Here is a 24,182-nt window from a genome sequence, read left to right as displayed (position 1 = left end):
CGTTGGCATCAGTGGTCGGAATGCTGAGCTCAGCTGGGTCCTGGAAGGTCGGGTCTCTCTCTCCATGAAAGTCCATCTTCCACCTGCTTATCCATTTATACAAACAACAAACCCTTGTCCAACATGCCCTAGGTGCGGGGTACCGGCCACGGTCGTGGGGAGCATCCAGGCAGAGGGACCTTTTCCCTGGGCTCTCTGGGCGCCCCACGCCGGGAGGTCGGCTCCTGAACGCAGGCCCACACTTGACACACCCTCACACCCAGGGTCTGGCACACCGTCTCCACAACTGTTTGCTGAATGATTAGGTGACTGAATGAATCAGTGGTTGTCTCGGCAGTTTTGAAGGCAGTAGGAGCGTCTCCTGAGCGGCACCATTGTTTGCAAAGGAGGACGATCCTCCCAGCTTCCTGGTGGAGGTCACTAGAGGCAGAGAGAATGGAGGCCAGTGAGGACGCCACGGCTACTGTCCAGGGTAGAGACGCAAGGGCTGGGGCAGGGAGTGGCAGTGGGCTAATCAGGGGGTGGTTTGACATGTACTGGAAGGCCGAAGTCTCCAGGCCTGGTGAGCAGTGGATGCTGGGAGGGGGGATGGGAGCAGCCAGGGGCACCTAGGGCCTCTGCTTTGGAGGCAGGAACAGGAGCAGCCCGGCGCTGAGACGAGAGCCCAGCATGCAGTGGTCGTGCTGGCAGGTGCTTTCCGTGCCCCGGGCGATGATTTCATCACCAGGACCAAGTCTGATGCAGAGCCCCATACCCAGCCCAGGCCTGGTGCTGCTGGGTGCTCAGGAGTCACTTGTCACTGACTGTTTGCCCCGAGGAACTCAAGGGTGGGTTTGGAGGCATTTAACTGTTGTTCCAAATTGGGTTTTTCTCCTTTGGTTATGTTGAGGAGAGGCAGTCAACAACCAGCCTGAATCAGACCAAGCCTCACCGCGAGAGAGCTATGCCTGTGACCTTTGCGAAGGTCTCTCCAGGAGGAGCTCAGGCCTCATTACCATGGCCTGCAGTGTATGTGGAAGTGTGTTTTCCAGCTGAGCCTGTACAAGCGAATACCCGCCTCTCCCTTTTGAATATTCAGTCCTCGTCCGAAATAAAAGTCCCTGCTTCCCTTTGTTCAGGAAGCCATGACTCTGGAAATGGTTCTCGTGGTCTCCTATTTACCGCAAATAGACTTGACTTTGTGAGACACCTGCTTCTGGTGGCGAGTCTGATTTAACTCGCCAGGAGGGAACCAACCCACTTTGGTTTTGGTAACAGAATGAGGGAGCCTCCCCGTGTTGTCAGCTCCTGCCCACAACCAACAGTTCTTCGTGTTTCTAAACAGCCTCCTCGCTGACTTGCCTCAAGGTCTATCTTTCCGATCTGAAGGGCTGCTGGTCCTCCACCACTTTGCAGAGCAGAAACGAGTGACTCACCCCATGTCTGGTGGCTGCTGGGCAGATGACTCAGTAGAAAGAGCACAGGGTTAGAAGTCCTAAGACCCAAGTTACAAGTGCCGTCAGCTACAGCTAACAATAGCAGGCTTGACCAACCATAAAGTAAACAAATAGGTGGTTTCATTTTCATTTTCTTCCTGTAACAAGGCAGCCATTGGCATTGGTTCAGCTGCCAAACAAAGTTGTCAAGGATCCAGGCTCTTTTTCTCTTTCTCCTCTCCCATCCTTAGCATGTTAGCCTGTATCATCACACTTGTGGCTTCATGTTCATAAGATGGCTGCTGCAGCTCCAGACATCTCATCAGTATTCATCAGGGAAGGCGATGGGACAAAGAGCAGTGTTGGCTGGGTCTATCATTTTTTTTTTATGGAAGAAAACAAAAACTTTCACAGAAGCCACCTCTCCAGCTGACTAACACTTGTGTCTTGTGGGCCAGAACTGTGCAACCTTGGGACCCCAGCTGCAAAGCAGCCTGGGAAAGCAAGTATTTTTGTCTGAGGCTAGGTATATTGCTACTCTGCACAAAACTAGGATTCTGTTAGCAAGGAGGATGGGCACAGAGGTAGGAGGTGGAAGAGGGGAGTGGCTGCCTTCGTGAATGGAGCTCCAAGTCTGTGCCCCCCTGTGCCTCTGTTTCCTTCTCTGCAAAGCCGAGCTGCTGGTGCCCACCCTGGGAAGCTAGAAGAGGAGCCAGTGAGGAAATAAGCGCCAGGTGAGCGCTCACAGGTGAGAGCGCAGGTTACGTATGGACGGTGTTCTTGATATAAAGCAAGTACGCGTCCCCTGGGTGAGGTTTGGGGGCAAAGCCATGCTCGCAGGCAGGGGAGCTCGAGGAGCGGAGGGAATTATTCGAAGCAGGGAAACCGGACCAGCGAGGGCAGAGGCCTGGGGTGAAGAAGCCTGAACCGGCTTTGAGGAACGGGGCTCAGCCGATGGCTGAGGAGTGAGCAGGGGAGGAGCGAGGGCAGGGGCGTGGCCAGGCCCCGGGAGGGCCCCAGTTTATCCCGGGGCCCCAGTAAGAATGGCCCGTTTAACCGGGTTCTGGTTTGGTTTCAGAGGAGAGGTAACTTTACAAACTCAACCACCTTGTCTGAGCCACAGCTCAGATGGGCCATGGGGTATCCCCCTGCGCCGGGGCTCCCTCAGGAGGGTCCTGCCTGGGACCCTCGGGATGTGGGGGGGGGCGGTGGGGCCGAGCTCTGGAAGAGCGGAAAATGGGGACCCGAAGCATTTCATCCAGGGGACCTGGGGGCCTCTGTGTTGTCAGGGTCGGAGTCCTGTGTCTCTTCTTCTTTCCTTTATTTTGGCCTCTCCAGAGCGTCAGGCCACGAGGGCAGGAACTCGTGTGCGCCCTGTGGGGTCCCCACACTTGGACCCCCTCTCCCCCACCCTCTGTGCCCCTGGAACGGTACCTGGCGCAGAGTGGGTGCTCAGTGGATACGCGTTGAATGAATGAATGAATGAATGAATGAATGAAGGGATGAGGTTAGGTAGAGAAGGGCACTTGTCCCAGGAGGAGAAAGTCTGGCATTTGTACATCACAGACACTGAGGTGGGACCGACTCCATGCGGGTGCCGCTGTGCTTTATGGATGAACTTTTTAGATCCTTACGACAGCTTCATCTCTCTGTCTTTTTTTTTTTTTTTTTTTGGTGAAGAAGATTATCCCTGAGCTAACATCTGTGCCAGTCTTCCTCTATTTTGTATGTGGGAAACGCCACAGGGTGGCTTGATGAGCAGTGTGTAGGTCTGCACCTGAGATCCAGACTCGCGAACCCCAGGCCACTGAAGCAGAGCAGGTGAACTTAGTCACTGCCCGCCGGGCCAGCCCCCATCTCTCTTTTAAAGACACTCGCCTTTGCTTCGTGCCTGCTGGGACTGCCATTGCTTTCTTGCACCGTCGGGATGCTTTCCCGTGACCTCCGACGGTGGAGGTTGGGGGTCTCTGGCTGCCCACACCCATATTCCGAAATCCCAGCAAGGCCCTCAGTCTCCAGTCTCCGTTTGGGAACCAATCTCTCCACCCTGGCGTGTGGTGTTAGGAGGGTGGCCTCTGCTCCTTGCTCTATGCGTCCCATGGTCCAGGCCTGGCCAATCAGAGCACAGCATCTCCCTGACAAATAGGATTGGCTGAAAGGGGACCCAGGACCTAAGCTGGTCCAATCAGAGTAAATCTTAATTAGAACTTTGCCTGGGGCAAACACTTGCCCTTTTTTGCTGAACTTGAACCTGGGAGGATGAAGCCCTGAGAGTCACTTGCCTGTGAATGAACCAGACAGCAGAAGGCAGAGCAAAGAGGTACAGGAACGTGAGCCCTGATAACATGATTTGAGCCCCCTTGATCAAGCTGCACCTGAAGTCATGATATTTTCAAATTTGAATCAATAAATTTATTTTCTGCTTAAGCAGGTTGAATTGGGTTTTCTGTTTGCAATAGCCAAAGTCTTGACTGAGGTCTGGAAGTTTTAAGACTCTCACAGGTAAATGCAGCTCAGGATCCTGTGAGTGGAGCAGAAAGACCTGAGAGGTGGCAAGAGTGAGCTGGACCCAGGCCTTTGACGGGCTGGGCAGATGCCCACAGAGATGTAAAAAACCTAATTTGTTTACATTGTCCCAAAAAGGAGCACTAAGACCAGAGAAGCAAAGTTCTGACACTCATTTAGCTCAGTAGAACTCTCAGACAAGCAGGACCATCAGTACTGAAGTAGGCTGCCCCCGGAGGGAGGGAGAGACCCGTCCCTGAAGGTATACAAGTGGTGGCCAGTGATCGTCTGGCCGGAAGTTTCCAGAAGGGATTCAGGCATTGGCTGGGAGTGGGGTAAACAGGTACATGCTGCCACACGCAGCAGCCAGCACTGACCGCGGTGGCACAGGAGTGACATTGGGTCCCGGGGCTCCCTTCTGGCCCCCGGGAAGGCAGGAGTGGGAGGGGAGCAGGACGCGGCACCTGCAGATTCATACCCTGCGGGCCCAGGGGGCCTCCAGCATGGAGAAGGCAATCAGCCAAGCTCTGCAGCCATCTGCTAGGAAACGCCACAGGGAGGGGACAGTGTGGCCAGCTGGGGTGCCATCGGGCTTTGGGTGGGGCTCCTGGAGAGTCACAACCATCTGGCTGGGAGGGCTGGGCGCCACCTGGAAGGGAGACAGGCAGGGGTGAGAATCTGGGACAAGCGGACTCTACGGCCTGCTCATGGCTCTGCAGCTCCTTCCTGGCTCCCAGCTCCTGCTGCAGGACGGCCCTCCCACTCGGCCGCCACAGGAAGTCCTCCCCGTTCCACTGCCCCGAGAGTCAGTCTGCCTCCAGCCCTGCATGTGTGGGTCAGGTCTCCCCGCAGGACTGGGCTCTCCCGGGGGCAGGTGTGAGGCTTGGCCCTTCCCTCTCCTCCTGCCCCCTCCCAGCAGGAGCCTGCCGCGTGGGGGGGACTATGGGGGAGGATGAGGCACAGGGGACGGGCTCTTACCCCTAGAGGATGCTGCAGGGGCGCTTCTGCGTCCGCGTGGGCTGGGGGCACAGCACGGCCCGGATCGCCTCATCAAAGACGGTTTTCAGGCCTCGCTGGGTGAGGGCCGAGCACTCCAGGTATTTCACGGAGTCTGGGGAGGGGCAGGGAGAGGGCGGAGGCCCAGGTCAGGGGAGGGTGCTGGGCAGAAGCCCCTCCCAGGCCCCCCGGTGCCTGAAGTCGGGAGCTTGTGCTCAGTGGACATGGTTGAGACCCCTGAGAGCAGGTCTGTATTTCTGGGACACAAGCCCTGAGCTTGCGGAAGGCGGGCGGGAATTTTGCGCTTTCCTTGGGAGGGAAGGGCTCGTACACGGTGACCAAACCTCTCTGCGTCTCCGTTTCTTCTAGAAAACAGCCACATGCCCACCTCCAGGCTTCCCCGGGAGGCCTGGGGATCCTTACAGCCCACTCCCAGCCCAGGACCCTCCAAACGTCATCTGACCGTGGCTGAGCATCAGCCCAGTGTACAGATGAGGAAACTGAGGCTCCCAGAGGAGAAGTCGCTTGTCCACAATCACGTGCTGGACATCTCTCCTGCACCTCGGGGCAGATGGGGGCCCTCAGCCAGGGGAAGGGGAGTTGGAGAGCTCCTCCTTTGCCCCACGAGGGGACCACTCGGGGCTGGAGCCTGGGGCACAGACAGCAAGAAGGGCAGGCAGAGCCCCCCTCCCGGGGCAGAGTTCCATGACCTCCTGGAAGGGACCTTGCGAGTCCACTACAACCCCGTTTCCCTGAAGTGAGGAACCGCAAGGCCCCTTCTTCGAGAGGCCTGGGACCAATTTCAGAAACAAGAGGAAGGAGAGGGGCGGGAAGGGGACCCTGCCCCGTCCCGGGAGCCCCCTCTCCTGGGGGAAGGAGCACATGACGCTGATGGGCCCCTGCTCCCGCCCGGCCCCGAACCAGACGCTTCCGGAAAAATGCTGTGAAGAAATCCTGTGATTCCCCACTTCCCAGGTGAGGAATCAGGCCCAGAGAGGGGAAGCCACGGGCCCAGAGATGCCCAGCAGGGAGGGCGAGCAGGATCTCAGGAGGGGCAGCTCCTGGAAAGGGGAAGCCCACCGACGCCCCGGATTGGGGAGAAAGAAAGGTGGGGCAGGGACCAGGAAAGCGAGGCTCAGAGAGGGCGTCACTTGTCCAAAGTCACACGCTGGATGTTTCCCGTCCACGTGGGAGCACACCACCAGGGAGCGTGGGCAGTGGTGCGGGGGTTTGGTGGACAGGAACAGAGACCCCTGAGTTCTGTCCGCAGTCTCACCATCAGAACCATCTGTCCCTAGAAAGCGGTCACTGGGCGTTTGGCCACTGTTTCTCTGCAAGGGACCGGAGCCAGTGTCCACTCTTCCATGGCCACCAACTGCCTCCTCCTGGGTGCCCCCCTGGCTTTTTTTGGCTCAGTGGCATCCAGAACCGGCGCCTGAGCTGGAGGCCTGGGCTCCCTGCAGCCCTGCCTCTGACCAGTCTAGCCTTCGGCCAGTGTCCCCTCTGCGCCTCCGTCTTCCACCTGTCGGGACAGGTTGACAGATGATAACTTGTTGCGCTGAGGCAGGGGCAGGGTCACTGCGGAGAGGGCTTGGGGGCACAGGCAACCCTGATCCTCAGGACGGAGGGAGCCAGGCAGCCCGTGCCCAAATCTGGGCTCTGCCACGCCCCACCAGGGTGGCCTCGCACCAGTGACTTCTCCTCCCTGAGCCCCAGTTTCCTCCTTGGTAAAGTGGGAGTGGTGAGAGTCCCCTCTTCGTGCTTGCTTGGGGGAATGAAGGAAGACAACGCAGGGGCCCAGCCCCCAGGACGAGCTCAGTCCACATCAGCATGACCGTCAGCTGGGTCAGAGCTGCCCCCACACCCCATCACCCCCGGGCTGGGGAGCGGCCGAGGGGGCAGAGGCAGCTGCTGTCTGCCTCCTCCTGCAGGTCCCCAGGCTCCCCCTCAGCCTGGGCTGGTCAGGGGGGGCCCTGCCCCACCCACACGGGGTGTCAGCTCCAGGAGGCACTGGCTGGAGGCCAAGGCCGAATCCCCGAGTCATCTCCTTGTAGAGGAGAAAGGACCTTTGGGGACTGTCCAGGTCAGCTTGTGCAGATGAGGAGACTGAGGTCCAGAGAGGGGGAGCCCCTGGCCCGAGGTCACACAGACAGTCGGTGCCGGAGCCGGGACCAGAATCCAGGCCCCCTGCTCCTTATCCCAAAGCACGTGTTTCAAAGGGAGAGGGCCGGTGCGGACTGGAGAGTCGCTCATGGGCGGAGGGAGTCCGGGCGAGGGGACAGGCTGGCCAGAAAGGAGAGAAGGCAGGAGTGCAATCCTTGACATTTGTAAAGCCCAGCGGGCCTGGGAACCAGAGCCTGGATGGGGCGCGGGACCCAGGGTCTAAGAGGCCACCTGAGGCCCCTGGCAGGAAGATGGCCATGTCGCTTGGGAAGTCACAGGAAGTGGGGGAGGTGGCTGCGGTTTCTCTTTCTGTGAAGAGATGTGAGTCCCCACATCTCTGTGCCCCCTCCCTGTTCCGGTGGAAGGAAGAGGGGCAGGGCTGAGGCCAGGACGGGTGGGGAGGCCCCACCTCTTCGGAGGCCAAACCCTGGACCTGCAGGACCCCGTGGGGAGGGCGAGCACCCGGGGCAGCTGGGTCCCTGCTCACAGTGGCCAGACCCAGTTAGTGGTCCTGGCTCTTGGGCGAGGGCCCATCCCCGGGCTGCAGGCAGGTCAAGGCCTGATAGAGGACGAAAGGCCTCGATGCCAGGCAGAGGCCAGACCTGTCATCATTGCCCTGGGCAGGCAGCCCTGAGTCACCAGGAGGAGGCCCCCAAGCCAGCAACTTGCTGTCTCGCCTTCAAATCCCAGTTTTGCCACCTACTCGCTGTGTGACCTTGAGAAGTCACTTTACTTCTCTGGCCCAGTGATTAGAAGAAATTAGAAAGAAGGATGGGGCTGAGAAGCCAGGGGGATGGGGACAGGGAGGTGAGAAGGAAGCAGAGAGGAAGGTGTCACCCAAGACAGAAGCACCTCCTCCAGGAAGCCTTCCCAGAAGAGGCATGTTTGACTTGTCTGCCCGTCCTCAAGTAACCACAGCACACCCACTCCATCCCTGCTTCTGCCTGCTCAAAATGCACTTATTTCAACATCTGCTGATGGATTTTACTACTAATAATAATGACTAACACAGAGTACTTCCCACGTGGGGGGACTGCTGTAGCTTCATGGGTGTTAATTCACTTAATTCTCCCAACTGCCCGGAACTCTTACTATTGCCCTGTTTTGCTGATGAGGAGACAGGCACAGAGAGGCTAAGTGACTCATCCAGGGTCACACAGCCAGTACACAGCACGGCCCTGGAGCCCATGTCTGCAGTCTCCATGGGGCTGATTCAGGGCTCCCAGCCTCCAGCCCCGCTCTCTGAGCCCGAGCCCCATACCGATCTCCTTGGCCAGAGCCAGGCCCTGCGGGTAGGTGATAGGCGCCAGCTTCTTCTCTTTCAGCTTCTCGATGGTGTCCTTGTCATCCCGCAGGTCCAGCTTGGTGCCCACCAGGATGATGGGTGTGCTGGGGCAGTGGTGCCGCACCTCGGGGTACCACTGGGCGAGTGGGCAGGGGACAGGGTTCAGAGGACAGAGAGTAAAGCTAACCGTCCCGGCCCCCTCCCAGACCCCCTCCGAGTCTCACCCTCTGAGTCCCCCCAGCCCTGGTTGTCCCTAGGGACCCTCCTCGCCCGGGCCCTCTGCTGCCCCAGGACCAGGCCTAAAGTTGCCCATCCCTCCCTCCCTCCCTCCCTCGGGTCCACCTGCCCCAGGGCCCTGCTCTGTCCAGCTCACCTTGGCTCGGACATTCTCATAGGAGGCGGGGCTGACGAGGGAGAAGCAGATGAGGAAGACGTCCTGGGGACAGAGAAGGCCAGGGTTACCTGCCCCTGCGAGGGACCCGGAGGTGTCCCCCCTGGGCTCCGAGCACACCGCGCAGCCACTGACAGGGGAGCCAGGGGACCCTGGGGTGTCGGGTCTGGGCAGAGCGGGGGTGCCCTTCCCGCCTCTCCTCCAGGCTGCTGTCCGTCTACGTGCAGAAGAGCTCCCAGAGGGCGGGCTGTCCTAGCGGTCAGTTCTCTAAGCGGTCAGCACTCTGCAGTCAGTGCTGCTCCAACCCACCTACAGTTGGGGCAGCGAGGCTGCCGACATTTGCTGCCTGGAACCAGAATCCATACCCCAACCGGGCACTCGCTACCCCACTGTCTGCTTACAGCCCCCGCCCTGAGGACCCCGGGCCCACCAGCCACAGAGCCACCTGCAGGGGGCCCTGTCTCTCCTCCTCTCCCCAGCACCCCCGGGGCTCACCGTCCTGGGCTCCCTACTGGGGCCCCATCCAGGGTCGCCCGCCCCACCCATGGGGAGCCAGGTGGTGCCAGAGCCCATGAGGCAGAGAGGCTGGGAAGATGGGCACAGTGATGACAGGGACCGATGGGGAATGGGGGCGCTGGGGGAGGAGTCCCTGGCTCCCCCCGGGGGGGGGGGCCAAGGAGAAGGGTCAGAGTCCCCCAGGCCAAGCGGGCCACAGGCATCCCGCAGGAGGGAACCGGGAGAGCGGAGGCCGGTGCAGGGGTGGGGCAGCGCACCGTCTGCGGGTAGGAGAGCGGCCGCAGGCGGTCGTAGTCTTCCTGCCCGGCCGTGTCCCACAGCCCCAGGTTCACCGGCTTGCTGTCCACCATCACGTTGGCCGAGTAGTTGTCGAACCTGTGGGGAGCAGGCAAGACGGAAGGGTCAGTCTCCAGCCCAGAGCCTGAGCACCTCCCATCCCTGGTTCCACGGCCGAGGCCAAGGCCCAGAGAGGGGCTGAGACAGGACTGAAGTCACACAGCACCATGCAGCTTGGTTTTCATTTACTTTTTTTCTCATTACTGATTCGTTACATTAGGATTTTTAATGCAGGTAAGCATAAGGAGGAAAACACTGTGTCCACCATTCTTCCGCCCTTGCCCACTTTGGAGAGGTGATTTTTTGAAGCTGCCTAACATTCCCACTGAGGCTTGATCAGAATAAACTGTACCGCCTCCCGTGCTGGACACTGAAGTTGGTCGCCCAGTGTTTGAATATTTGACCGTTGTTGAATGAATGTCCATCTCCATCGTAGGTGAGGCCCCCCAGAAGCGAACCCTGAGATGAGGAGGTGGTACAAGTGGTTTATTTGGGGGGTGAGCCCTGGCACCCATAGCAGGGAGTGGGGAAGAGACGAGGAAGGGACGGCAGCCGATACAGGGTGCCCTAGTGAGCTGCTGCGCCATGCTGGGGCCACCTGGGAGACAGCGTGGACGGTGCTCAGGGCCACCCCCGGGGGCAGGAAGCCAGGGTATTTATCCACCATCCCCATCCTCCACTGGCAGAGGCACAGCCCAAGGGGTTAAAATCCTGGTCTTTCAACCCACCCCAGACTGCCCACCGAAAGCCGCCGGTCACAGGCACCTTCGGGAAATGGGGCACACGCTGGAAAGACACATGCCCACGGGATAGGATGGGGCACTGACAGTGACTGCTAAAATCTTCCTGCCAGCACCAGAGAGGCCTCCGGGCAATCAAACAAGATTCCAGATCTTTTAATTCAACCCCACGGTATTTCTGCATAGGCACACCCCTGCAAGGAAGGTGCTGGCTCCTCATGCTGTGGAAGAGAAAACAGGGATCAGAGAGGTATAATGACTTGCCCAAGGCCACACAGACAGTGAGTGACCGAACTAGGTGAGAAGCCAGTCCTGTCAGATTCCGTATCCAGTGCTCACTGACCCGTGCTACGGCTGTGCATCCACAGATGGCCCCACTGCCTGCCCCGGAGGGCTGGGGACCACCCCCTTGTCTCTCCTCATCAAAGTCAGCACACAGGCCCTGCTCCTTGTCCCCTGACCAGGCCCACTGAGACCTCAGGCTCTTCCAGCTTCTCCTCCTTCTCCTCCCTTCACACACCAGCCAAGCCTCCCTGCACTTGTTCACGCTTTGCCTCCCACCCGGCATGCCCGTCCCCACCTCTCCTTGTCCAAATATCCCACCCACCCTGACCTTGTGCTCGTCCACTCTCCTGGCCTTCGCTCCGGTCCAGGCCTCTCTCTGGAATACCCTTCCATTTCCTTTTCACCGTTGTCTCCTATTCATGCTTCAAAACCCTGCCCAGGCTGTCCTTCCTCTGCGGGAAAAGCTCCGGGCCACCTCTTCCCTGTCCCCACGTGGGAAGAGCTCTTCGTTCCCTCCCACAGATGACTGCTTTGCCGTGACCATGAGCGGACCGGACGAGCAGTGCGTCTCTGTCTCCACACGGGCTGTGGGCTCCCTGTCAGTGGGCCGTGCCTGCTTCAGCTCCACGGCCCCAGGCCCGGCCCCCAGTGAGTGCACGTGGAACAGGATTAAACCAAACCGAAGGGAAGCCCTGGGGATGCCACCTCCTCCATGAAGCCCTCGCAGGATGCTGCTAGGGACAGGCTGCCCTAAGGCTTCAGAGTAACTCCAAAGCCGGCTTTCCTGGGAAAGAGCCCACACACACACACATGCACTCACACACACACACGCACTCACACACACGCATGCACGCACACACGCACACACAAAAACGTGGGCAGCCTGACGTTTCTAACCCGCTGTGCTTGTTCAGCCCTGGGGCGTGTTCCAGTCCCCTCTCTGTCCCTCAGATGGCCCTGCTCCCTCCTGCCTCCTGAGCGCCCCCCTCCCCTGATTGCCACTCCTCTTCCTCCCAGTGTGCCTCCTCCAGCCCCAGGTCCATGTCACCTCCTCCAGGAAGCCCTTCCTGACCCCCAGCCAGATGGGGCCCACCCCGCCCCAGCAATCTGTGCTGAACGCGTACCCCAAGAGGCAGGCTCCAGCCTCTAGCGCATAGTGGGTGCTTTGGGCCCCGCGGGGTTTCGGGAAGAAGGTGCCGGCCAGGGACAGAAAGAGACGCCGGGCTGCCTTTGGCTTCAGCCGGAAACACTCCTCTGAACGAGTTCAGAGGCAGGGACGCTCTCTCCTCCAGTGTCCAGGCTGAAATCCTGGGGACCAAAAGCCTCCCAAGATTCCTTGAGCGAGAGCACCTGTCTTCTCTGAGCCACCCCTGGGTCTCGGGGCCATGGTGCTGGGCCAAGAGCGGGTTCTGGGACCTGCAGCACCGAGCATCCGCTTAGGCCAGGCAGCGGGCCAGGGTCCTCCGTGCCTTAGGTCTGGAAGCCCCATGGGACCCAAGACAAAGGACATCGAGTCACTCCCATCAGACAGATGAGGAAACTGAGGCCCCAAGAGGCCAAGTAACTTTTCCAAGGCAGCCAGCTCATCACAGGAGCCAGGATTTGCGTCCTACTCCTTCTGTGACTCCCATTTGTGAGCGAGTGAGTGGACAGGTGCACTGCAAGAGGGTTGATTTGCCAGGGGACAGCCGCCAGGGGACAGCCACCCAGGGTTGGGAGGGAACAGAGAATTCCTTGTGAAGCCTTGTCCTGGCTGTGTGACCCTGGGTGAGTAAACTGGCTTCTCTGAGCCTCACTTTCCTCACTGTGAAAAAAAGCCCAGTCTCAGTGCAATGATGATACAAAAAGACAAAGGACGTTCAAGCCCCCTCATGGGGGATGCTCAGAAGCTGAGCAATCGGACGTTGACGTCCCACACAGCCCTCACTGGCCCCTCCCCAGATGACCAGCTGCCAGAGCCCAAGGCTTGCTGCAGAGACATGTCAGTGATCCCCAACTCCCGGGGGGCCCCCTACTTGAGACCCACAGGCGTCTGGGACCAGAGGAACCTCCCCCAGCACTGTGGGAAGTCTGCACTCCCATTTTCTGGAAGAGGAAACTGAGGCTCGCACACGGGAAGGGACCTGCCCAAGATCGCATGGTCAGTTGGTGGCCGAGCCAGGACTCAATCCTGTTCCCCAATTCAGGAGAGTCCATGTGGGAAGCTCCGCGCTATCTCATGGCTGGGTGCTCAGTGGGCTGGGGTAGGGCATGGGGCTGACCCCGAGCTGCGGGGGGCCGCGAGCTCACATCTGCTGCACACCCAGGGCTTGTTCCTGGCCCTTTATTCAGAGCTCATTTCAGTGGGCCCAGGAAATGGATTCTCTCATTGCCCCCATTTTACACATGAGGAATCTGAGGCCCAGAGACTGGGAGTGACCTGCCCAAGGTCACACAGCTGGGGTGTTTTCACCCAGTCTGTGCAGCCTCTTTCTGTACTCCCTGCAGGCCCAGCCCTGATCCTGGGACGCAGTGGAGGAGGGGGATGGGGGCAGGTGAAAGGGGGCCCAGCACCAGGTGTCACCTAACCACCACCCAAGGCTACCCCTCAGGAGGGAGGATGAGGCATTCAAGGAACCCAGAGACCAGGGAGCGGGCAGAGCTGGTGACCTGGGGCCAGGGAGGATTGGGCAGGTCAGGCGGGATGTGGACCACTGTTAGGATTGAGGTCTTGGTCCTCAGGGCAATGGGCAGCCAGCGAGGGGTTCACCAGGCAAGGGATGCCGTGATCAGATTTGCACTTAGAAAAGGCCCCGCTTGGCCGCTGGGTGGAGAAGTTTGGACAAGGTCAGAGGGGAGGCTGGGAGACCATGGGAGGCATTACAGAGCCAGTGGTGAGAGAGGAGAGAGGCTGGAGGAGATGGAGAAGCAGCGAGGGGGCCCAGGTGGGGTGCGAGGGGACAGAGGGGCTGCATGAGCAAGTGGGGAGACCGAAGCCAGCTGGGCACGGTGAGGAAGAGCACGGCCAGCAGTGGGAGCATGGCGGAGGGGCAGCGGAGGGGCCGGTCGGAGAGCTGGGCAGGGTGGTCCAGAGAGGAAGCTGGTGCCGTCCCGTCTGTGGACACCCCAGGCTCCACCTGCCAGTTCCCAAATGGGGGTGAATATGGAGTCCTGGCCACCTGACCTGCATGAACGGCCGGTGTTCTTCCTTCCCTGAGAGAAGACCACAGAGCTGAGCCCCCGCTGGTGGCCGAGTCTCGGCACCTTCTCAGGGCACGCCCGAGCTGCCCTGCCTGCCTGCCAGAGGGGTCCGGTCACCACGGAGCACCAGCGCTGTGCTCGGCTCTGTTCTAGAAGCTGGTGCCACAGCACTGAACTAGACAGACCAGGACCCTGTCCTCGGGGAACTTCCATCGCGGCAGCGGCTCTGAAGAAGGTTGGGGGGGGGCGCGAAAGGGAATGGCCGCCTTAGACAGGGGGTCAGGGAGGTGACACCTGGGCAGGGAGCTGAGTGATGGGGATGCGGAGCACCCAGGCTGGGGTGGAGGTGGGGGCTGGCATGTCTGGGATGGGGGGCAGGCGGGGAGCATCCTTCAGGGTTTGAACGCCAGGATAGGAGATGGGTTTTAAGTGTGAAGGAGGCCTTGGGGGGGCTCAGGCCAGGGTATGGCTCCATCTAATTCTCACTTTTGAAAGCTCTCCCGGGCTTCTGTTTGAGAATGGTTATAAGGAGATGAGATGGAAGCCCTATGTCACAGGTCCCCGAGGGCAGGCCCCCATGACCTTGTACCCCCAACACCCAGCACGGGACCATCCACAGAGCAGGCTTCCATCTCCCCATCTGAGAAATGGGGTTTGACCCTGAGCTGCTAATCCCTGGCCGCCAGCAGCAAGCGGGGCTCAGCTCCCCCACTTATCTGATCTTGCGCCTCGTCCCCCGGCAGGCCCTCCCCTCCTCAGCCCCAGAAGATCCCCAAATCTTTATCTCTGTGCCAGAGGTCTCGGCGGCCTGGTTTCCCCACCTCCGCCCTCCCCGCTCCCCCCACCCTCCAATGTCACAAGCTCGCTGTGACTGATTTCCCCCCCTTGCAGGGCGCCGGCACTGCAGTGGGAGCCCCTCTGGGGGCTTGACCAGAGCTGAGTAGCTCTGTACCGAAGACAAGGACGGGGGCACGCAGGACTGGCCACACACTTGGCAGAGTCCAGTGCGAAATGAAAATGCAAGGTCCCTTGTTCCAAAATTAAGAATTTCAGGATGGGGACATCAGAGCACTAAGCCAAGGGCAGGACCCTTCTGAGGACGGGGCCTGTGCAGCCGCATTGATGGCACAGCCGTGAAGCCGGCCCGAGGCTCTGACCCAGCTCCTCAGACAGTGCTGGGAAAGTAGCCGTTGTCTGGTCCATTCTGTCTGTCCTTCTGCAAGGTTGTGCAGTGCCCCGAGGCCACAGAGCCCACCAGGGGCCAGGGTTCTCCAAGTTGCTGAGAGCAACTGGCCCCGGATAGTCCCACCACCGTGCCCCTTCCACCTCTCTGCACAGGGGAGGCACCCGAGCGACGAGCTTGGGACCTCCCAGCCCAGCCCCCACCTCTTACAGAAAGGGAAACTGAGGCTCAGCGAGAACTGAATGGTCTAAGGTCCTTCAGCAATTGGGCCCTGCAGCCCAGCTGGACAGGGAGAGGCAGGAACACAGGCAGTGCCAGCACACTCCTGGTGACAGCGGCCTTCTGCAGGAGCTGCCTGACCTGATTCCGCCTCCCTGCTCAGGGCTGGAGCCAGCCCTCCCTGGGCACCAGGAGGTGCCGATGAACGTTTGATGACGGATGGTGAACGAGCAAATAAAGGCAGGTGCAGAGCGGGGTGGGCACTGGCACCAGGCCACACGGGGAGCTGGGGACCAAGCTGGAGCAGAAATCGGCCTTCCAGGCCCCCTGACCAGGTTTCTCTGCCCGCTCCTGGCTGCCTGTCTTCCTCCTGCCCGGGCCAGGGCGCCTGAGGCAACTGGGGCCGGGGTCAGTGTCCTGGGGAGAAATATTCCTGGGAGCAGAGGAGCCCGGGCCCCTCAACTGCTGTGACCCTCAGCTTCCCCAGGGCATCCTGGGTAGGATGATACCCAGCTCCCGTGATAATCAGATGAGGTCACATGTGCCAGGTCGTGCCAGGGCCAGCACACAGTAGGCCCTCAATAGATGGTAGCTACGAGTGGTCCTCCCAGGGCCTCTGCACGAAGTTCCATTAAGGTCAACTCAAAGCGTGTCTCCGTGTGTAAGATGATGTGTAGATCATACTGTGCATAAGACGCGGTGCTAAGACAAGGGGCAGCCCCAAAAGACCCGGACCTGCTCCCTGCCCTCCATAGCTCACGGTCAAAGGTCAGATAAAGCCTGATGAGAAAGGTCTGGGAGGAGGGGCCACTGGAGCCGCCTGGATGTCTTAGATCCGTGCACGTGGGAAGGAGGGGCAGCCCAGCAGAGGCAACAGCTAGAGCAAAGGCCCTGGGGTGGAAATATCCAGGGAGTGTCTGGTGAACAGAGGGGGTCGGCAGCAAACGGAACATGAAGCAAAGCAGGGGGCCGTGAAGCCAGAAGGTGTGGTTGACAGAAGACTACATAGAGCCTTGAATGCCAAGCCACAGAGTCGGGAAGTTGTCCTGTGAGAAGGGGGCCGCTGAGGGCTGGTGGGGGAGGGGCTGCCTCCCCCCATCTCTGCCTCCTGAGTCTGACACCCACACGCTCCTCCTCTCCTACCTGCGGGTCAAGTGACAGCCCTGCCTCCACATCCAATAGGCAATGAGCTGGGGACCTGCCAGCCCAGCCCCCACCAGCAGGGCCCCGATTGGCCTCCAGAAGGCACTGCCCTCTCCTCAGCACACATGTGTCCAGGGGTCTCTGCTCCCTGGTGTCAAGGCCCTGGATTCCCTCCTCCCGCACCCACCCCACCCTCCCCTTCACTTCTCCAACACAGCCCCTCTTCCTGCCCTGCCCCTGCTCACCGGCCCCTCCATCTCCCTCTTCTTAGAGGCCCTGCTTTAAGGCTGCCCGCTCCCCTTCCACCGCCCCGCCCTGACTCAGTCTCCCCATTCTGGGAGCCCTCGGCACTCGCCCTCACAGCTCGCCTCCGTGTTGGCCACTGCCTCCCCGGCCGGATCCCCAGGCAGCTCTGCCAGGCAGAGACCGGCAGGGGCATCCCCCGGTTGCCCGACCCTCAGTGCCCACACAGCCCGGCACAAGAGAAGTGCCTGCAGAGGGGCTGGGCTGGTGATGCGTATCTCCCCAGCCGCCGTGCGCCCCATGCACCCGCAGAACTCACACGGTGGGGATGTACTCTCCCGGGAAGGCGTTGGTGGTATAGCTGATCAGGAGGCAGGTCTTGCCCACGGCTCTGAAAGACAGGGGGTTCGAGAGGACAGCCGTCAAGGGACACACACGGGGAAGCTTCTGAGCACCTGCCGGTCCCCCAGCCCAGCCCCCAGGGAAGATCCAGGCCCACCCCTCTGGGCCTCAGTTTCCCCATCTGAGAATCCCCGTATCAGTGTTCTCAAACCTGAGAGCGGTATGAGTCATCCGGGGTGTTTGTTAAAGTGCAGACTTCGGGGATGAATGGGTGTGGGGCGAAACTGGGAGTCTGTGTTTTTAACAAGTTTCCCCAGGTGATGCTCATGGGGGACAGAGGGTTCAGAGTGGGGGGTGACCTGATCGGGGCTCTGCCAGCACACGCCTGGGCTTCAGATCCCAGCTCCACCACCACCAGTGGCACAGCCTTGGGCAAGTCGCTTAAGCTCCCTATGACTCAGTTTCCCCGTCTAGGGGCAGGCTGAGTTCGTCCTCACAGGAGTGTGCTGAGAAGTAAATTAGATGAAGCCCACGAAAGAACCGAGCACAGTGCCTGGCAGAGTGGAGCGGCCTGCAGATGTCAGGGAAAGCCTGGGGCCCTGTCCCCCCACCTCGCCCGAAGGCAGAGCCGTGAAGAGCACGGAGCGTGGGAGTCAGAGAGACCTAGGCTCGAATCCCATGAGGTCTCAGGCAAATTGCTTAACTTCTTTGAGCTTCTGTTTCCCCACCTGCAAAATGGGCCTCGAGGGAGGGTCGGAGGGAGGACAAAACAGAGGGGGCGAGATGGGGGGCGCAGGTAGCTCAGAGGGAAGCTGAGAGGCCAGAGGGGCAGTCCCGGGCCTCCCCCATTGGGTTTTGTCACTTCCTGTTCTCAGGAGGCTGGCCGCCCGCCCTGTCCTCCTGCCCGCTGCCCTCCGGGGCCTGCCACCAAGGTAACTTGGAATGAGCAGAGCGTCGCCCCTGGCTTTGCCCTCCCTCTCAGATCAGATACAAAGCAGAAGTGAGCAGGGCTGGGCGGGCGGGCAGATAATGCCAGCTGTGCATCAGAGTCAGCTGAGCTGCCTGATAACCCGCCCCTGACTGCCGGGGCCAGCAAAGATCCCAGTCTCTCAAGGCCTCAGGCTGCCCCTCTGCAGAATGGGAGGGTCGGACAAGAGCCCGGCCCAGCTGGAATATGCTGGGGTATGTCGGACTGGACTGACGCAAAACCTCAGGATGTACCTGTGGGCTGGACCCTAAGACACAGTTGCTGGGAGGCACAAGAGATTGGCATATTAGACCTGTGATTTGACAAATGAGGAAACTGAGGCTCACAGGGGGACATGACAAGCGGAGCTCGCTGAGGTCTGACAGCTGCCAAGGCCCCCCAGCCCCGCCTGTCCCCATGACCCGCCCCAGCCACCCTCCCCTCCTTCTTCCCTCCTCCTTTCCTAACTCTGTCTCTTACGTCCCCCTCCCCCTTCTGTTCCTCGCCCACATCCCCCACACATCCTCCCCAGCCAGGCGGGCTGAGGGGGGAGGGGGGAGGGGAAGGGAAGGAGGCTAACATTTACTGAGCAAAGGACAGTCACTCAAAATATCTCAAGTGACTCCACAACAACCCTGGGGGCATAGGCCTCTTTGCGGATGGCGAAGCTGAAGTTCAGAGAGGCGCTGCGACTTGCCCAAGGCCACACAGCAGCATAAGCCAGTGAGTAGAGCCCAGGTCAGCCTGGGGACAAAGGCCAGATTCTTGTTCCCCACCCCCCACCTGCATCCAGAGGGCTAAAGACTGAGGTCCCATGGGGGACCTGCTGCAGCTATTGGAGTGCAAGCAAGGGGCCCCAGGCACCCCCACCTGCAGTCCTGTACCCTCCACAGGCAGCTTCCGGGGTGGAGTGGGCAGAGAGTGAAGCTGTCCTCGGCCCACCCGCGGGCCCCCTCTGGGGCCTGGAAGAAGAACGGAGCGGCTCATCCCAGCTGCCTCCCAGGGACTCCTACATCTGCAGGACGGGGGCTTCCCCAGGGATGCCGGGGGCGGGGGGGGGGGGGGGGGGGGCGGTGGTGTACCTGGTAGGGGGCTGTGAGAAAGTTCAGCGAGGTACCTACCCATCTCCCACCACCACACACTTGATGGCCTGCATCGTGTCCGGGGCCTGGCAGGCAGCGGCGGTGACAGCTCAGGGCGTAGAGCACTTCTGCAGACACCAGGGGTGTGGAGAGCCTGGCGAGGCCACCAGCAGGGGAGCAGCAGCAGCGGGACAGGAGGCAGGAGGAAGCGGAAGGGGAACTTACCCAAGCCGCTGCCCCATGGCCGTTTGCAGAAGGCGGAGCATGCGGTCTGGCAGAGCAGCTCAGGGGGCCCTCCGGTGCTGGGCTGGGCCCTGGCCACCCCCCTGCCCCAGGGTGTCCCTGCTCTGGGGCACTTGCAGGAGACCTGGGGACCCTCTCAACTGCGGACTCGCTTCCATGGGCAGGGCCAGAGTTGTTCTCCAAGAACTTGAGGCTTCCAAGAATTCAGTCCACCTCAATTCTAAGCAATGAGCATTTAATGAGCGCCCACTGTGTGCCAGGCACAGTATCAGGCGCTGGCGAGTCCAAGATGCAAGAGCTATGGCTGGTCCCTGGGAAGATATGCCTTCATCACGGGAGTCCATGAAACAAGGCAGGAAGTGATGGGGCCGTGGGGCATCTACAGGGAGGGGAGTTACAGAGTTACACAGAGGGAGAGCTGGGCCCTGCGAGGTGGTGTTCAAGCCGGCGTTTGAAAGGTGGTGTCGGAGAGACAGCCCGAGAGGGGTCTGCACGAGGAAGACATGGAGGCTCCACAAGCAGGGGCCGGTGTGAGAACCCCTGAGCGTGGAAGGCTGGGAGATGGGGGGAGGTGATGAGGCAGGAAGGGAGGTGGGGGTCAGCTGATGGAGATGGGGAAATAGAGGGAAGTGAGGGGTGGTGCCCCCGCCAGGCAGGCCCTGTGCTGGGGGCAGCCCTGTGCGACCAGGTGCCCTGGAACTAGGCACTGTGGCCCATTTGAACGATGAAGAAACAGAGGGTCTGAGAAGTCAGCTGACCTGAAATCAAACCCAGGGTCAGGTGACTCCGAACTCTTCTGGCACCCCAGAGGCCATCTTGGGGACAAAGCCTGAGTCCTGCAGCTCGTGGGGAGGCAGAGTGCCCCCTTGGGCATGGGTAGGCTCAGGGTCCCAGCAGCACTGGACCCAGGGGCCTCCAAGCTCACCTGGCTCGTACTGTTCATTGTCACGGCTCCCCGTGCCCAGCACCTCTCCAGCTCCAGGGCCAAGGAGTGGGGGGGATGGGCAGGGCCGCTGGCCACCCACCCTGAACTCACTCAGGACAGACCGGAAACCCACAGGAGCATGTGGACTGCCAGGGCCTGCTGGGCAGCCAGAGCCCTGCCTGCTCCCCACCCTGGGGAGCGGAGCCCAGGATTCCCACCTGACACCTGCAGGCTGGTCCTCCCCAGAGCTGACCACCAGGCCACAGGGTCGGCAAAACTGGCTTTTGCAGGCAGGGAACGCACCCTCCCCAGGGGCCTGCTCCAACGCTCAGCCTCGGTGATTAAAACCAGCCGACACACTGATGTCCCTTCTCTCCACTTTCCTAGGCTGGGCGGGCCGGTGGAGAGCACCTCTGGACCCCCAGCCTGGGTCAGGCGGGCCACGTGTCCCCCAGGACTCCCTGGGGCTCCCTCCCGCACAGGCACCCAAGGCGTTTATTCTGGGTACTTCGCTGTGTTCACATTCTTTCCCAGCCACTGCTAGCCCGCAGGACAGCCCCTGTGTTAATTTAAAAAAAAACCAATGTACTAAATGCAATGTGGGATCCTGGAGTGCAGCCTGGAACAGAAAAAGAACATGGGTGGAAAAAGCAGTGAAATCCAAAAGAAATCCGAAATCTAGTTCACAGTATTATACTAAACTGAATTCCTTAACTCTCTTACTATCTGTGCAATTTTTCTGTAAATTTAAAATTATTCAAAATAAAACATTTGTTTTTAAAAAAAAGAAAATAAAAAAGAATCATGCACCTCTTTGGGAAGACACGGCCAAGGAGGATGGCCGCGCGACTTGGAAAAGGATACATAAACTGGGTTTTATCTCCCCTTCCCCCCCTGGGGTGGAGCTTCCTTACGGTAAACAACCTGCCCAACCACACGTGGCCAAGGCAGCCCTGAAATTGCACCTGTCCTCCATCCTGAGAAAGCCACTCCTCCAGGACAGCCCAAGAAAGATCCTCCCTGATTTAGGGCCCTCTGACTCCCTCCTTCATCCTGCACGCATTGATTATGCACCACCTGAACACCTATCTCTGGGCTTGGTACTGCAGTGGGTACGAGGCACAGAAGAATTGAAAGCCACCCCTGAAGAACTTGTGACCTGTCCTGAGTGACAGGGGCCCCTGAAGCCACTCTCTTGGGAGGTCCCCGGTCTGCAGGTGGCCCTGGGGTCACCCGTGTGGAGAGGCAGCGTTGGCAGGGGAACAAGATGAGGAGTAAGGTAGCCTGGACGACAGCAGCCAGGCGGACGAGTGCTGGAAGGAGAGGGCGATCGTGGGCGTGTCCAGCGCGGCAGCCACTGCTCTGAGCACAGGACAGGCGGTGGCTCCCACCATTCCCCCATTTACAGATGAGGAAACCGAGGCACCAAGAGGCTCACTGACTTGCCCAGGATGACACACTTGTAGCCGCCACACGGGAAATGAACCGACGTCTCCTTGTCCAATATGCTCGTTTCACAGATGGGGAAACTGAGGCCCCAGTCCACGTGACCAAGGTTGTGATGACATGGACAGCCCTGGCCTCCTGCCCAGTACTCTTCACCGTTTCTTTTTCTTGAAATATCTATGTTGAGATATAGTTTACATACAATAAATAAATCCATTTAAAGTGTAAAATTCCATTGACTTTGACAAGATATATACACCCATGAAACCGCCACCACCATCAAGATACAGAACACACACAACATTTCCATCGCCGTGGAAACTTTCCTGGCACCCTGTGCAGTCCCTCCCCCGACACACAAGAGCTCTGATCTGCTTTCTATCGTTATAGGTTACTTTGCATTTTCTAGAATTTCACGTGTATGGAATTTCACACATATGTATGTATGTGGCTTCCTACACGAGGGTTCTTTCACTCAGTGTGTTTTTAAGATTCATCCACGTTGTTGAATGTGCCTCGATTTGTCCCCTGTCATTAGTGAGCAGGGTTCCATCTCGGGGACGTGTCACAGCTTGATTATTCATTCTGTCCTGTCCTCTTTTAACCACACTTTGCAAACTCACTGAATCACAGAACCACAGGGCTTCCGGGCGTGTGCAGAGGATCACAAGGGCCTTCTTTACCCAACCGGCCCTCGCACCATGGGTACCCGATGCTGGCGCTCTCTGGTATTCACTGCCCACCAACCAGCCCCCAGCCCCTGCTCACATACCTCCGAGGACGAGGAGCTCATTCCCTTAAGAGACAGTCTTTTCCAGCCTTGGGTGGCCAGGACTGTTAGGAAGCCCCTCCTCCTTTTCAGCCCAAATCTACCACCCTAGATTGTCCCCACACAGGTCCTAGTTCTTACCCTGGGGCCACCCAGGGAAGTCAGCTCCCTGCTCCCCCTCCACAGGCATTAGGATTCGGGAGGCACAATCTCCACCCAATGTCTAACTTATAGCTCTGGTTTAGTTATTTTTGCTGGTGTGGAATATTCCATAATATGAATAAATCAAGATGTATGTATCCAATCGCCTGTTAATGGATATTCTCGAGGCTTGCTGTACAAACAGCTCTGTCACGAATATTTGTGGGCTCCCGGGGCAGGTGTGTGAGGTTTCTCTCCAAGTGGGACGGCAGAGCTGGAGGGCACGGACATCCTCCACCTCAATAGACCGAGCTGTCATTTTTCAGGGGTCCCTCATGGTCCACAGCCTCCCCCACGTTCGGCCCTGTACAGCTTTAATACTTTTCCAAGCCTCCTGAGTGTGAACTGGCGTCTCATTGTGCTTTGAATTTCTATTAACTTAGTTCTGGTTGTGTCGAGCATCTTTGCAAGTATTTATTAGACCTTTGTGTTTCCTGTTCCATAAATTGTGTTTTCATATCTTTTGTGCATTTCTCTATTCTCTTCTGTTTATTTGGAGTTCTTTGTATATTCTGATTTCCAGACTTAAGTTGCTATACGCATTGCAAATCTCTTGTCCAGTCTTGGAGCTGTCTTCTAATCCGCTGAGACTTTTAACAAACAGAATTTTTATTTGAACGTAGTCTCATTTCAGTGTCCTCCCTGATGACTTGCGCCTTGGGAGGGGGTCTTGCCTAAGTCCTTCTCTGCCTCCAATTTCACAAAGACGGTCTCCTACACTTTCTTCTAAAGCTTTTAAAGTTTCGCCTTTCATATTCGGGTCTTTACACACTTGGGATGGATTTTGGGGTGTGGTGAGATGGGAATTTCTTTAACTTTTGTGAGATACGGATGTAATTTCGTTGCCTCCGTGAGCAACAGCTGAGACACCACCTCCTGGGGATCTGCGCTCCTTACCCCCCTGACCTGCAGCCGGGCCGTGTCACGGCGAGTGTCCGCATGTGTGTGAATCCACTCCTGGCTTCCCCGTCTGCTGGTCTGTCTGTCCATCCTGGAGCCAGTCCAACACAGCCTTAATTTTATGTCAGGTCTTTATAACCAGCCACGCAAATTCTCCTCTCTTGAACGTTTTCAAAATTATTATAATTATCACTAACCATTTGTTCTTCCGTGTACATTTTACAGTAAGCTTCTCAAGTTCCAAGAAAAACTATGTCAGGATTCTGATTCGAATTCTATTCAATTTATAGAGGAATTGGGGGAGAATGGAGACTTTTATAATATTCATCTTCCTGCCCATTAACATGTTATATTTCTTCCTTATATTTTTCGATAAAGTTTTATAATTTCCCCCCAAAAGGTCACACGCTTTATTTTTTACAAGATTTATCCCTTGATACCTTATTACTCTCAGTACCACTGGTAACTAATCCCCTTTTAAATTGCATTTTCTGTGTGCTGCTTATTTGTAGGAAAAATGGCAAATTTTGCATCTTGGATTTATATATATGGCAAAACCTGAGTGGAAATTCTTATCATAATTTATCTAGATACTTTGCTACTAACAAGTCTAAGACTGTCTTTGTAGACACCTTACCATTTGTGCGAAATGGCAGTTTTTATTTCTTCCTTCCCGATTTCTATATCATTAACTCCTTGGGTTGTCT

At 58.5% G+C, this 24,182-nt stretch overlaps 1 protein-coding gene and 1 long non-coding RNA gene across 3 annotated transcripts; one reads left to right on the top strand and one right to left on the bottom strand.

Moving 5' to 3' along the window:
• The first annotated feature begins 337 nt into the window (after positions 1–337).
• Positions 338–4,370, top strand: LOC139045039 (uncharacterized). The gene is made up of 2 exons (XR_011502601.1): positions 338–472; positions 890–4,370. It is a non-coding gene; the product is annotated as an uncharacterized lncRNA (long non-coding RNA).
• On the bottom strand, positions 3,805–19,934 carry RAC2 (Rac family small GTPase 2). 2 transcript variants are annotated; one of them, XM_044780133.2, is made up of 7 exons: positions 19,031–19,934; positions 16,920–16,991; positions 9,529–9,646; positions 8,738–8,800; positions 8,341–8,500; positions 4,899–5,031; positions 3,805–4,569 (listed from the first exon to the last, which is right to left on the bottom strand). In XM_044780133.2, the coding sequence occupies exons 1-6, from the start codon at positions 19,063–19,065 to the stop codon at positions 4,901–4,903; spliced, it is 579 nt and encodes a 192-aa protein (XP_044636068.1). In that variant the 5' UTR covers positions 19,066–19,934; the 3' UTR covers positions 3,805–4,569; positions 4,899–4,900. The 2 variants fall into 2 exon arrangements, with proteins under 2 accessions (XP_044636068.1, XP_044636070.1); XM_044780135.2 differs by lacking the exon at positions 3,805–4,569 and having other exon boundaries at positions 4,956–5,031; positions 8,334–8,500; positions 19,031–19,571.
• Between the last annotated feature and the right edge of the window lie 4,248 nt (positions 19,935–24,182).

Source organism: Equus asinus, chromosome 4 (assembly GCF_041296235.1).
Source record: "Equus asinus isolate D_3611 breed Donkey chromosome 4, EquAss-T2T_v2, whole genome shotgun sequence".
Lineage (NCBI taxonomy): Eukaryota > Metazoa > Chordata > Mammalia > Perissodactyla > Equidae > Equus > Equus asinus.
This window is presented reverse-complemented; position numbering and strand designations above follow the sequence as displayed.

What these genes read in the sequence shown, in the direction of transcription:
- RAC2 (XM_044780133.2), bottom strand. Translation starts at nt 19,065, where the DNA reads ATGCAGGCCATCAAGTGTGTGGTGGTGGGAGATGG. An exon ending in CGCTCTCCTACCCGCAGACG is followed by an intron (nt 8,801 to 9,528) that starts GTGCGCTGCCCC and finishes CTCTGTCCCCAG; the next exon opens with GACGTCTTCCTCATCTGCTT. An exon ending in ATGAGAATGTCCGAGCCAAG is followed by an intron (nt 8,501 to 8,737) that starts GTGAGCTGGACA and finishes CCACTCGCCCAG; the next exon opens with TGGTACCCCGAGGTGCGGCA.